A 13,575-nucleotide genomic window follows, 5' to 3' on the forward strand; every position below is an offset into this window, starting at 1 on the left:
GTGTAATTGTTTTCAAAGTCTGTCTATATGTGTTTTATTTTTGCTTATGTGAGAATAAATCTTTTAATATACTTGTGAAACTTGTACATGTGGTGTCTGAAAAGTGTGACACGCTTTGAACTTCTTGTGGTGTGTGGGAGCAAATCAGGGGACTGTGGTCTCATCCCACTCACTGAATGACTGAATGACTTTGGTTAGAACAATGGTCATTTCTTGTATGGCTACATGAAGGGGTCCATTCATTATCCTATAAATAGATATCACTGATATCTCCTGGTTACTTGTGCAGCCACGATAATAATTCCACACTCCCCATATTTTAGTATGGGTATGTAGAAATTATGAAATTCATCAAATTCCAAAAATTATATATTTTTGGAATTTGACTGTGTTACCGTACACCATCCTCAGATGGCGTACAGCCCCCTTAAGGCTTAACAAGGTAGCTTGTGTAGCAACCCGATATACAGTACATACCTGCTTTCAGTGGGTGTGAGAGGTCCTCCTCTGTTGCTCCCTCCTCTGGCTGCACTGTGGCCTTTATTCAGAGGCGGCTGTACGGTCTATGACCGCACGGCCGCCTCGATGTTTGTCAAGTGCACATGCGCACGAGGGAGCCGGCTCCTTCGTGCGCATGCGTGAGACCCGCTACGACCGACAGCGCCGGTCGTAGCGGGTCTCTTTCCAAAGGGGGCGAGCTGTCGATGTTGATTGACAGCTCGCCCGTTTGGAAGGCGGGCTGGGGGGGTGGTAGCCCAAACTGAGGCATTCCCATGGGAATGCCTACCGTTTGGGGGAGGCCCCTATGACATCACTAGTGATGTCAGTGGAGAGCTTCTGGCTCTGACAGAGCCAGAAGCTCTCCGGGGCTTACAACAAGTGAGACCCTACCCTAGGGTCTCGTCGTAAGCCCCGATGGTCGCGATGGTCTCTGACCATCGCGACCATCACCCTAGTGGTCGTTAGAGCTGTGGGTGTAAACCCACAGCCTAACGACCGAAACAGAGGCGGGCGGTCAGGATGCAAGCGGCCGCCCAGTTTCTGAGAGACCGCTTGCATCCTCCGACCGCCTCTGAATGAGGCCCAGTGTTCTCTTTATCGCTGCATGCTGCTGCTGATGGGAAGTGTCTCCCCTCTGTTTCCCAGTGCCACTTATAAGTAAGCTAACGAACTGTTTATTTACTATAAACAGTTAATTGAAAAAGCACTGACAAGTGCCACCGGGGAATAGACAGAGGGTAGACGCTTGCTGTCCACAGCAGCAGCAGCAGCATGCAGCGGTGGAGAGAACATAGAAAAGCCTTTTAAAAAATAAATATGTATTATATTCAATTAACACAGCTATAATCAGTGCAGCGCATGCTTTACTTCTGTGAACGTAACCGATGCATACGCAGCACTGATTGCAGCTGCGTTGAGCAAGCAGGGAAAAGTATGGCTTTTACGAAAAAGCTGTCTCCGCAAACATGACAGGTTTTTGGAAGAGATGATTATGTGGGGAAGGAATGATGAATTCCTCCAGTAATTAGGTAGAACTCAATGTCTTATCTCCACATAATTTTAAGTTAAGATGAATAGACCCATCAATCTGTTTGCACATATTATGGGGTCTATTGATCATACGATAAATGGCCTGGTACCAGGCTATTCATTATTAGGGGTCCGATAGGACCCCTGCGGTATTCAGCAAAGTCCGAAAACGGAAAGTTTTTGGAGTTTGCTGCCGAGAACAAGCGCCATCTTCAGACGGCGCTTGTTCTCGGATCCCCGCTCCTTCCAGGAGTTTTGGGGATGCACCCCCCGGCCGCCTCCTCCCTCCCGGCGGCTTTGCGCATGCGTGACCTGGACGACAAGGAGCAGGTAAGTAACACAGCTACAGAAGTAGCTGCGATACTTTCCACAGGGACAACTGCTTTTCAGAGCAACTGTCCCCTCACCGGAGCAATGATGAATTGCTCCGGTGTCACGCTTCCTCCGCTGCGAGTTGGATACTTAAGTATCTCTCGCAGCGAGTTAAATACTTCATCATCAGAGGCCATACGTCCTTCGATGATGAATAGGCCCCTATTTCTCCTCCCTGCAGTGCAATATGGTTTTACCATGGCACAAATTAGCTCCTAACTGTGAATCAGTCCCTGAATGAATATGGAATGGATTTGTGGTGCAGTTTAATTTTGTTATCTTAGAATGTTTTTGTTTTACATCAATAGAGTGCAACATACAGCAAATTTGCTGATGAACTTACAGCATATGACACAAAGAATATACTTGCTACACCAATTATGAATGGAAAAGATGTTGTTGCAGTTATTATGGCAGTCAACAAAACTGATGGTCCATTCTTTACTAAAAATGATGAAGATGTAAGTATTTATTTCCTTCCCTTTTGAAAGTTACTTCTCATTTTATCCCCCTTATAATTACTACAATATTGTTGTTTAATAATGTCCATACATTATTTAATTTATTTTTGTTTTGCGCTCTCTCTGTCTATCACTAAACATCTCAATATTAGATATGACTAATCAGGGCCATAAGTAGGGTGGTGCGACGTGCCACGGTACAGGGCACCACTAACCAGAAGGGCACTGTTGGGGCCTGTCAGTTTTTTTTGTTTATAATCATTATCTCTTCTTTTATCCCCGACATTTCCTGGCCGCCCATTTATTCTCCCTGCCCGTCTCCTGCTCCATCTGGACAAGCACCTTCAGTCACATCCTCTTTTATTTAACACACACATTTCAAAATACTGTAATACCCAGGAGTCAAACCTATCATCTCTCACATTGCAGTCAGACACCTTACACATGGAGCTATCTGCCCCACAATTTCTGATTGTAGCTCTGAACACATTTCCGACCCAGGCGTTACCAGCACACCTCAAGTACCACTGCCGTTGAGTTCAGCTGCCGGTGCAGGATACATACACCAATCTCCCTTTCGCAGACTTTCTTCACCTTCATTTGGTGATCTACACTGCCGGCTCCAGGCTTGTGCATGGCTGTTTTGATGGACAAATTCTGCTGCAGGAGCAGCTTCACCAGCATTCTTTCTCATCTAGAGCTGGTGAGTTACAGGGCCGTTACTAGGGCAGTGTGGCCTGTGCCATGGCACAGGGCACCGCAGGGTGGAGGGCACTGTTTGGCCCTGTCAATTTCTGTTTATTATCATTCTCACTTGTAGCTTCCTCTTATATCATCCCCACAATCTCTTGGCCTCCCCATCTCTTCCCTAGCCCTTCTCCATGAGGCCATGGCCCTTCTTTGGGTGCGTTATGTCCCTATTTGAAAAATGGGGGGGATCCAATGTTCTTTCTGGCACAGGGCTCCAAAAAGTCTAGTTACGGGTCTGGTGAGTAATACTGCATAATTATTGTGTATCATCACTGCAACCATTGGATTCACACTGCATTTGGCAGTGACACCTGATCGGTACCCCTTCATTATCATACGGGACCAATAAGATTTGTCATGACCCTTCCCCATGAGGCCACAGCCATTTTTCTGCTGCATGTCTTATTACCCTATTTGAAAAATAGCCCCGCCAATGGTTTTTCTGACCCAGGCCACCCAAAAGTCTAGTTACGGCTCTGTGAATAGTAGATTCTGGGCTTGCCTGAAGGCAGCCTCATAAACTGGCCATGGTTACAACTGGAAAACCATTGTCTATATTTTATATAAAAACAGGGGGCTGTATGAACTTGGCATAGTTACCCCTATTTCCAGTAACTCATCCTTGACCATGTTGAGGACCTTGAAGCTCATCCAATATGTGGTTTTCCAAATGGGTTTGAGCCTTCCTGGTGTCAACATGAGTGTGCCCAGGTCTTCTGGTAAACTAGTGCATGCTCCCTGCTGGAAAAAGAGTCAGGACAGTTGTTCTCCATGTTTGGCAGCAGCTGCTATCACCAAAGAGGCAATGGCGATCACCAGTGAGGAATAGAAGTGGCAACAGCAGGGCAATTGACAGCAATGACAGTTACACTTATCAGGAGGCTGAATTGAGATGGCATTCTAGTAGATCTTCTACCCTTGCCCTTAGTGTGAAGGCACCCCTTGGCATCTCTCCTCTAATTTCCCACAGTCTTCAGCAATTTTTAAGTGACTTATATTTGTTAAAGATTATTATGCGCAAGAACAAAGCACTAATCTAAAGTGCAGCCTGCAAACGGTGTGACTACTCAGCTTCCATCCACCACTTGATCCCACTTGTATTGTTAGAGGTACTGTAGGAGTCAGTCCAACTGTCATTCCTGGTCATGTGTTACAGTGTGTATTGGAATTATCAATAGTAGTTCCATTGCATTTTGCAAATGAAAGCCCCTATTTAAGATATTATGTAATCTCACATATGTAAACATATATGTTAATAGGTATACTCTAGAGATGTGCGCCGACCCCTGTGTTATGGTTTTGGATCCAGACTTATCTTCATGTCTTGGTTTTGCAAAGCCACGCTCACGTGTTTTGGTTTTGGATCTGTATTTTTTTTTTAAATAAAAAAACAGCTCAAATTATATAATTTGGACATGTTTATATGCAATACCAAACCCGAGCTTGGCTTTTAAATCTGTGTTCCGAACTGAATACAAATCCGAAACCGGGACTTGGGACCCCAAAGTGATTCCGAACTTGGACTCGGTTCGAATTGGAACCCCTAAATTCAGTTGTTGGCAGTTCTCAGGGAACCGGACCCGCACATCTCTAGTATACTCCTGTAAACCTTGATATATTAATGTGATTATACTGCCACTCTGTCACTACATTCACACTTTTATATACTGTAGCAATGACCTATTTTATCTGGTTGACATTTTTCAGCATCCATATGAACTGAGAACTTTCTTGCTCAATTAACATAGCCTCGATTTTCTGATGTAGAATATATTTAAGGTAATACTTTATGGGTCAAGAGATATTTTTGTCGGCCCTCATATTTATCACTGAATGAATTAACCTGGGCTCAATTAAATTGTTTGCCTTTTACATCAATTAATTAAGGCTAGGTTCATTAAGTCATAAAGTAGTAGTGAATACAGGACTAATACTTCCCTTAAGAAATGGATCACAGTGATTTATGGAAGAGTATATTTACATCATCTCATGGAATTGTTTCAGAGTTAACATACAGAATCTAATTAAAGATTCTGTTAATTATTATAAGTTTTCTCAGTAAGATTTGCCTGTATAATCCACAGAAAATTGTGCAAATTGTCTCATTACAAACGGAAGCCCACTTTCAGACAATTTTATCATCCAGATATATTTTCTTATTTCCATTGCTGTAAATATAAGGCAACAGATAAGTTCAGGTCCAATAATTACAATTTTAGCTACAGTATATAGCAAAACATATAAGGGCTGCAAAAATCATCTGAGAAGGTCTCAATTGATTAATTCATTTGGATACTCACGCAGGACTAGTTTAATGTTTATAGGGGTCTCAGGGCAACTAAATTGTGGGAGTCCCTAGTAGGACCCCCTACCAATACAATTGTAAAAAATATAGAATGGTGATGTTGCTAAAAAGCATAATGTGTAAATCCTCCCAGACTCACAACACATTGAAGCGCCCCCAGTTCACATTATGCCACACAGAACCCTCAGTTCACATTATGTCACAGTGTCCCTCATACTGGTGATGTAGCTTTTTGTGGGAGCATGGCCCCTGGGCCACCGCATCATCTGCCCTTATGTTAGCCCACGTGTGTGGGCGAGAGTGATTGAGAGCAGTTTAAGATTAATAGTGGGAATAGAGGAAACAATGGATAAGGAATATGTTTAAGTGGCATGAATCCGTATGATAGAGATAAATGAATAACAATTTACAATTTATTTATGAAATGTGGCATGGCATGGTACTGCTTTTCTCGTGTCCATGCATGCTATTACATTATACCTTCTCACATTAGACAAAGCAAAACATCAAATAAATAAGGCTTTAAGTGCTGGAAAACCTCATTCTTTTTGGTTTCAGTAAACAGTTGTAGGACAAAAGAAAGAAATTATGCATGATTATCCTCAACTAAGGTAATGCAGTCTATATATTAACTCAGCAAAGTATTTACATTGCCATACAACGTATATGTAAAATGACAGAATAATACAAAAAAGAAGAAGGAAATGTCCATTGCGGTGCACTAATCAAACAACATAACATAAAACATAACTTTTATTAATTAATGAATAATATAAGGACTAAAAAGCGAAATATTAAAAAGGGAATGGTGATATGTGTGTTTTGAATGAGTGTATTAATAAAAAAGCGTGCGCTCCTTTTACACTATGTATCCTGATGTTGGTATTATTGGACTGGTTAGCAAGTGTAATCCAGGGTAGGTAAAAACCTTATCCTCTTCTTACTAAGATCCATATATGGGAATATTATATAATCTATATCATGTAGGTTAATATTGGCGTGACATGTGGGATCTAGTTCCCTAGCAGATATTTGTTGAATTATCTACATTCCAATAAGGACTAAATTGTTCCCTTTATAGCAAGTAATATAATACTGTCCTTTTAATATCACAGCCTACGCTACCTGAATTGTATCATCAATTGGAGCATGTAAGGATTGCCATTTCACTGTTTTAAATGATGATAAGTGCAGAAAAACTCTCTTATTGGTGTTTGTTCATAGATTATCACCCAATTCTAATAGAGTTCGTAAAACTTCCACTATTATAATATTACACACAAATATGGTGTTTTTACTTCTGATATTAACACTTAATTATCTCTGCACATTGGTGATGTGATTCTTCTCACTATCTTCCATTCTTATAGTGATAGGCTTCCATGCTTATATCCTCAATATTCAGCCACATTTAGTATCTTGGCTCTCAAAATAGATATATATATATCACCCACATAAATGTATTCAACTTTATTCAGTGTATTTTCATCATACAAATTTTCATCAATCTATATGCAAGTGTTGCTGGGAATTACTTTATGCAGATAGTGCATATCTATGATTTACACTATTGTGCTGTGTTCACATATCTCTCTGGTATGTCCGGGGGTTCCCTCTGTGACTCAGCACCGCACCAAACCAATGTGTCCTCAGTAATCAGAGTATTCCATTATATAGGCATGTTTTTCATTTTTTCCTGCCTCTGATTTCAACAGATTCCACAGTCATGCCCACTTGCTATTCAATAGTGTGTACAGCCCTTAGCTAACAGACAGTCTCATGCAGGTAGCGCTGCCGTTTGTACATACATATTTCAGTTAAACATACATTATTTATCTTGCAGCATTTACTAACATGGTATCTTAATTAGACATAGTGGTATAAGGAGCGCCGCTGATCGACTCGGCGTTTCGCTAGGTAGCTTTATCAAGGTAAGCCGAGCTGCTTACCGGAAGTGTCTTAAATACCCTTCCAAGTTTCACATATCCAATCCAAAACTCCTTAGACTGTGCTTCTCCAATCCAGTAGCTCCATGTTTCCTAATACCTCCCCTCTTCTATTAGATTGACAGACTCACTCCATTTCAGTGAATATTAATGAGTCTTGTTCACGTATTTCAGACCAGATTAATCAAATCCTGATTGTTCAGTTCTTACATTTACTCATATAATTGTGTTGTAAAGAAGTTATTTCTATATGTATTATGATGACACTGAATGTCTCCAAACCTATTTATCTGCTATGGAAATCTCCATTATCAAATAAAAGTGGAAATATTAAGTACATGGAGTCTATCTCAGTATAGGGTCCATTCAGGTTGGTAAGGTGATTGCAGATACATGGATTTCATCATTCTCATAGGAGAATCTATAATACATCTATTCCTATGGTAATGAAATAATTTTTTATTATTTTTAATAATAAGATCAGGGAGTTTTTTAGCTTCTTTCCTACTTCATGTAATGATACTTTATCCTATAAATTAGTTCATAACATTTCGATTTGATATCTCAATAAAATAGATAACTCATAATAAAATAATATAATTCCCATCCCATTATTTAATATAATATATCATTTATAATTTGAATTTTCTACACACCCATATAGATCAATATAAAGATTCAATCGTATTTAGTAAGGTGATTATTAATCTCCATTTGTGATTTTAATTAATATATCCATCCACATCAACGTGTGTGAATTATTAGTGTCCATATATATACACGTGTTCGGCCCATACCACATGTAAGTGTATATTACACATAAGTACATACCTCTATAAATATAGGCATGCACAAATATATATATATTCCTGCTGCATATTACCCATTAAAGTGTCAAAAGTTTGTTAGAAAAATACCTATCTTAAATGTACTCATCTCTAAAACTTAAAAGTGTGAAAATGTGTAAGACCAAATCAATAAATAAGGAATAAATAAATAAAAAAGTGAAAGGATATTGATAATAAGACCCTAAATTAATAATTAGCCAAAAAGTGCCTAATGTTCGTAAGAGAGGAAAATCATAAATCATAAATCTTAAGTTCCTCATATATCTGGTGATGTAGATATACTCTTAAATCTAGAAATGTAGTCCCATTGATCTCATTATTGCAGATTCTAATTCCATGAACCAGTTTTTATCAATTAATTGATTCCATCATAGTTCTTACTACTGCCTCATATTCTAATGACATTCAAGTATCCTTTTTATATTTTACTCCCCCAGGAAAGGTATGTAGCTATTCTCTTCATTCAAACCCATAGGATTTAGTGTATTCATAAGAAAAATCAGACGAGTTTCTTGTTTCAATAATTCCCTATCCACATCCCCTCCTCTAATGTTCAAATTGATTTTCTTCATTCCGTATGCTCTTAATCCACTGGGGTTCCCCCCATGATATTTTAGGAAGTGTTTCGCTATTGGGGTCAAAGGTTTAAACATTCCACGGTCTCTTTCTGCATTCTTGATACTGTTTAGATGTTCAAATATCCTCTTTTTGAAAGGTCTTTTGGTCTTTCCGATATAGCTTTTGTGACATGGGCACTGCAGATTATAGATTACAGCTGTTGTATTACAGGTAATGTAATCCTTAATATACCATTTCTTGTTAAACCTGTCAACATATGATTCCATTGGTATCATAGTTAGACAGGCTTTACATGTTCCGCATTTGCGGGATCCTTTCTTGAAATAAATTTGTTTGGCCGGTGCTTCCAAGTGGCTTCTAGTTAGAATATCCTTCAAATTCTTTGATCTTCTCCAGCTCACTGATATTCTCTCTCCAACAATTGTGGCCAAATCATTATCCATTTTCAGTATACCGAGATGTTTCTGTAGAACATTCTGAATAAATCGCCATTCTCTACAGAAGGTCCCTATGAATCTGACAGTCTCATCTTGTTCTTTTTTCTTTTTAGGTGTCAGCAGTTGTTCTCTTGTGTATTGATGAGTATCTTTATATCCTCGTTTAATCATTCTGTTGCTATATCCTCGACTTTTTAGTCTTCTTGTTAGTTCTTCTGACCTTTTCAAAAAAGTGCATTCTTCGGAGCAATTTCTCTTCATTCAGAGAAATTCCCCTTTAGGTAAGCCCTTTAATACCGACGGGAAATGTGAACTCCCCTTATGCAGTATACTGTTTGTGGATGTTTTTTTACGATATAGATCTGAGGACAGATGCCCATCTTCCTCCATTTTTAAAGTGATATCCAGAAAATTGATGCTCTCTCTGCTTGCTTCATATGTTAGTTTGAGATTTAAGTTGTTGTTATTCAATTTTGTCAAGAATTCCTGGAATACTTGTATATCACCTTCCCACAAAATCAAGAGATCGTCAATATATCTCAGCCAGAGTATTATCTGGTTGGTATAGAAATCATTCTCCTCACCAAAAACCATCTCTCTCTCCCACCATCCCAGGTAGAGGTTTGCGTACGTGGGGGCACACGTGGTCCCCATCGCAGTCCCTCGTACCTGGAGGTAGAAACTGTTGTTGCATACGAAGTAGTTTCTGGTGAGGACAAATTTTAAGAGAGATATCAGAAATTTACTGAAGTCCATCTTTTGGCCCATACTCAGGAAATAATCAACTGCTCCTAGGCCATATCCATGATTAATACTTGTATATAGACTCTCTATATCGCATGTTATAAGCCACGTATGTTTATTCAGTATTACATCCTGTATTTTACTTAGTACGTCAGGTGTATTCCTGGGGGAGTAAAATATAAAAAGGATACTTGAATGTCATTAGAATATGAGGCAAGAAATTAACATTCAATCCGACCCAGAATTTTTTGGATCTATACAATGAGATGATCGGAACAGCCAGGAGGAATGGAATCATATCCAAGAGAGATTTTGAATATCTAAAGAAAGACAATCCGAAAATACCAACGCTATACATGCTCCCCAAGATACATAAGAATGAGAATAACCCCCCTGGGAGGCCTATTGTCTCGGGGATGGGGAGCCTTACAGAAAATGCGAGTAGATTTTTGGACTCACACCTAAGAGAACATGTCCTGGCCTTACCATCATACGTCAGGGATACACCTGACGTACTAAGTAAAATACAGGATGTAATACTTAACAACTTAAATCTCAAACTAACATATGAAGCAAGCAGAGAGAGCATCAATTTTCTGGATATCACTTTAAAAATGGAGGAAGATGGGCATCTGTCCTCAGATCTATATCGTAAAAAAACATCCACAAACAGTATACTGCATAAGGGGAGTTCACATTTCCCGTCGGTATTAAAGGGCTTACCTAAAGGGGAATTTCTCCGAATGAAGAGAAATTGCTCCGAAGAATGCACTTTTTTGAAAAGGTCAGAAGAACTAACAAGAAGACTAAAAAGTCGAGGATATAGCAACAGAATGATTAAACGAGGATATAAAGATACTCATCAATACACAAGAGAACAACTGCTGACACCTAAAAAGAAAAAAGAACAAGATGAGACTGTCAGATTCATAGGGACCTTCTGTAGAGAATGGCGATTTATTCAGAATGTTCTACAGAAACATCTCGGTATACTGAAAATGGATAATGATTTGGCCACAATTGTTGGAGAGAGAATATCAGTGAGCTGGAGAAGATCAAAGAATTTGAAGGATATTCTAACTAGAAGCCACTTGGAAGCACCGGCCAAACAAATTTATTTCAAGAAAGGATCCCGCAAATGCGGAACATGTAAAGCCTGTCTAACTATGATACCAATGGAATCATATGTTGACAGGTTTAACAAGAAATGGTATATTAAGGATTACATTACCTGTAATACAACAGCTGTAATCTATAATCTGCAGTGCCCATGTCACAAAAGCTATATCGGAAAGACCAAAAGACCTTTCAAAAAGAGGATATTTGAACATCTAAACAGTATCAAGAATGCAGAAAGAGACCGTGGAATGTTTAAACCTTTGACCCCAATAGCGAAACACTTCCTAAAATATCATGGGGGGAACCCCAGTGGATTAAGAGCATACGGAATGAAGAAAATCAATTTGAACATTAGAGGAGGGGATGTGGATAGGGAATTATTGAAACAAGAAACTCGTCTGATTTTTCTTATGAATACACTAAATCCTATGGGTTTGAATGAAGAGAATAGCTACATACCTTTCCTGGGGGAGTAAAATATAAAAAGGATACTTGAATGTCATTAGAATATGAGGCAGTAGTAAGAACTATGATGGAATCAATTAATTGATAAAAACTGGTTCATGGAATTAGAATCTGCAATAATGAGATCAATGGGACTACATTTCTAGATTTAAGAGTATATCTACATCACCAGATATATGAGGAACTTAAGATTTATGATTTATGATTTTCCTCTCTTACGAACATTAGGCACTTTTTGGCTAATTATTAATTTAGGGTCTTATTATCAATATCCTTTCACTTTTTTATTTATTTATTCCTTATTTATTGATTTGGTCTTACACATTTTCACACTTTTAAGTTTTAGAGATGAGTACATTTAAGATAGGTATTTTTCTAACAAACTTTTGACACTTTAATGGGTAATATGCAGCAGGAATATATATATATTTGTGCATGCCTATATTTATAGAGGTATGTACTTATGTGTAATATACACTTACATGTGGTATGGGCCGAACACGTGTATATATATGGACACTAATAATTCACACACGTTGATGTGGATGGATATATTAATTAAAATCACAAATGGAGATTAATAATCACCTTACTAAATACGATTGAATCTTTATATTGATCTATATGGGTGTGTAGAAAATTCAAATTATAAATGATATATTATATTAAATAATGGGATGGGAATTATATTATTTTATTATGAGTTATCTATTTTATTGAGATATCAAATCGAAATGTTATGAACTAATTTATAGGATAAAGTATCATTACATGAAGTAGGAAAGAAGCTAAAAAACTCCCTGATCTTATTATTAAAAATAATAAAAAATTATTTCATTACCATAGGAATAGATGTATTATAGATTCTCCTATGAGAATGATGAAATCCATGTATCTGCAATCACCTTACCAACCTGAATGGACCCTATACTGAGATAGACTCCATGTACTTAATATTTCCACTTTTATTTGATAATGGAGATTTCCATAGCAGATAAATAGGTTTGGAGACATTCAGTGTCATCATAATACATATAGAAATAACTTCTTTACAACACAATTATATGAGTAAATGTAAGAACTGAACAATCAGGATTTGATTAATCTGGTCTGAAATACGTGAACAAGACTCATTAATATTCACTGAAATGGAGTGAGTCTGTCAATCTAATAGAAGAGGGGAGGTATTAGGAAACATGGAGCTACTGGATTGGAGAAGCACAGTCTAAGGAGCTTTGGATTGGATATGTGAAACTTGGAAGGGTATTTAAGACACTTCCGGTAAGCAGCTCGGCTTACCTTGATAAAGCTACCTAGCGAAACGCCGCGTCGGTCAGCGGCGCTCCTTATACCACTATGTCTAATTAAGATACCATGTTAGTAAATGCTGCAAGATAAATAATGTATGTTTAACTGAAATATGTATGTACAAACGGCAGCGCTACCTGCATGAGACTGTCTGTTAGCTAAGGGCTGTACACACTATTGAATAGCAAGTGGGCATGACTGTGGAATCTGTTGAAATCAGAGGCAGGAAAAAATGAAAAACATGCCTATATAATGGAATACTCTGATTACTGAGGACACATTGGTTTGGTGCGGTGCTGAGTCACAGAGGGAACCCCCGGACATACCAGAGAGATATGTGAACACAGCACAATAGTGTAAATCATAGATATGCACTATCTGCATAAAGTAATTCCCAGCAACACTTGCATATAGATTGATGAAAATTTGTATGATGAAAATACACTGAATAAAGTTGAATACATTTATGTGGGTGATATATATATATCTATTTTGAGAGCCAAGATACTAAATGTGGCTGAATATTGAGGATATAAGCATGGAAGCCTATCACTATAAGAATGGAAGATAGTGAGAAGAATCACATCACCAATGTGCAGAGATAATTAAGTGTTAATATCAGAAGTAAAAACACCATATTTGTGTGTAATATTATAATAGTGGAAGTTTTACGAACTCTATTAGAATTGGGTGATAATCTATGAACAAACA

General features: G+C 38.3%; 1 protein-coding gene across 1 annotated transcript in view; it reads left to right on the top strand.

Annotated features, from left to right (window-relative positions):
• LOC148513719 (rod cGMP-specific 3',5'-cyclic phosphodiesterase subunit beta-like) overlaps nucleotides 1–13,575 on the top strand; it is a 70,183-nt gene that overhangs the window by 7,541 nt on the left and 49,067 nt on the right. Inside the window, exon 2 of the mRNA XM_088481463.1 lies at nucleotides 2,211–2,363. Coding sequence (XP_088337589.1) covers nucleotides 2,211–2,363 — 153 coding nt within the window. The remainder of the gene's footprint in view (nucleotides 1–2,210; nucleotides 2,364–13,575) is intronic.

This window comes from Taudactylus pleione, unplaced genomic scaffold (genome assembly GCF_031769625.1).
Source record: "Taudactylus pleione unplaced genomic scaffold, aTauple2 ptg000273l, whole genome shotgun sequence".
Lineage (NCBI taxonomy): Eukaryota > Metazoa > Chordata > Amphibia > Anura > Myobatrachidae > Taudactylus > Taudactylus pleione.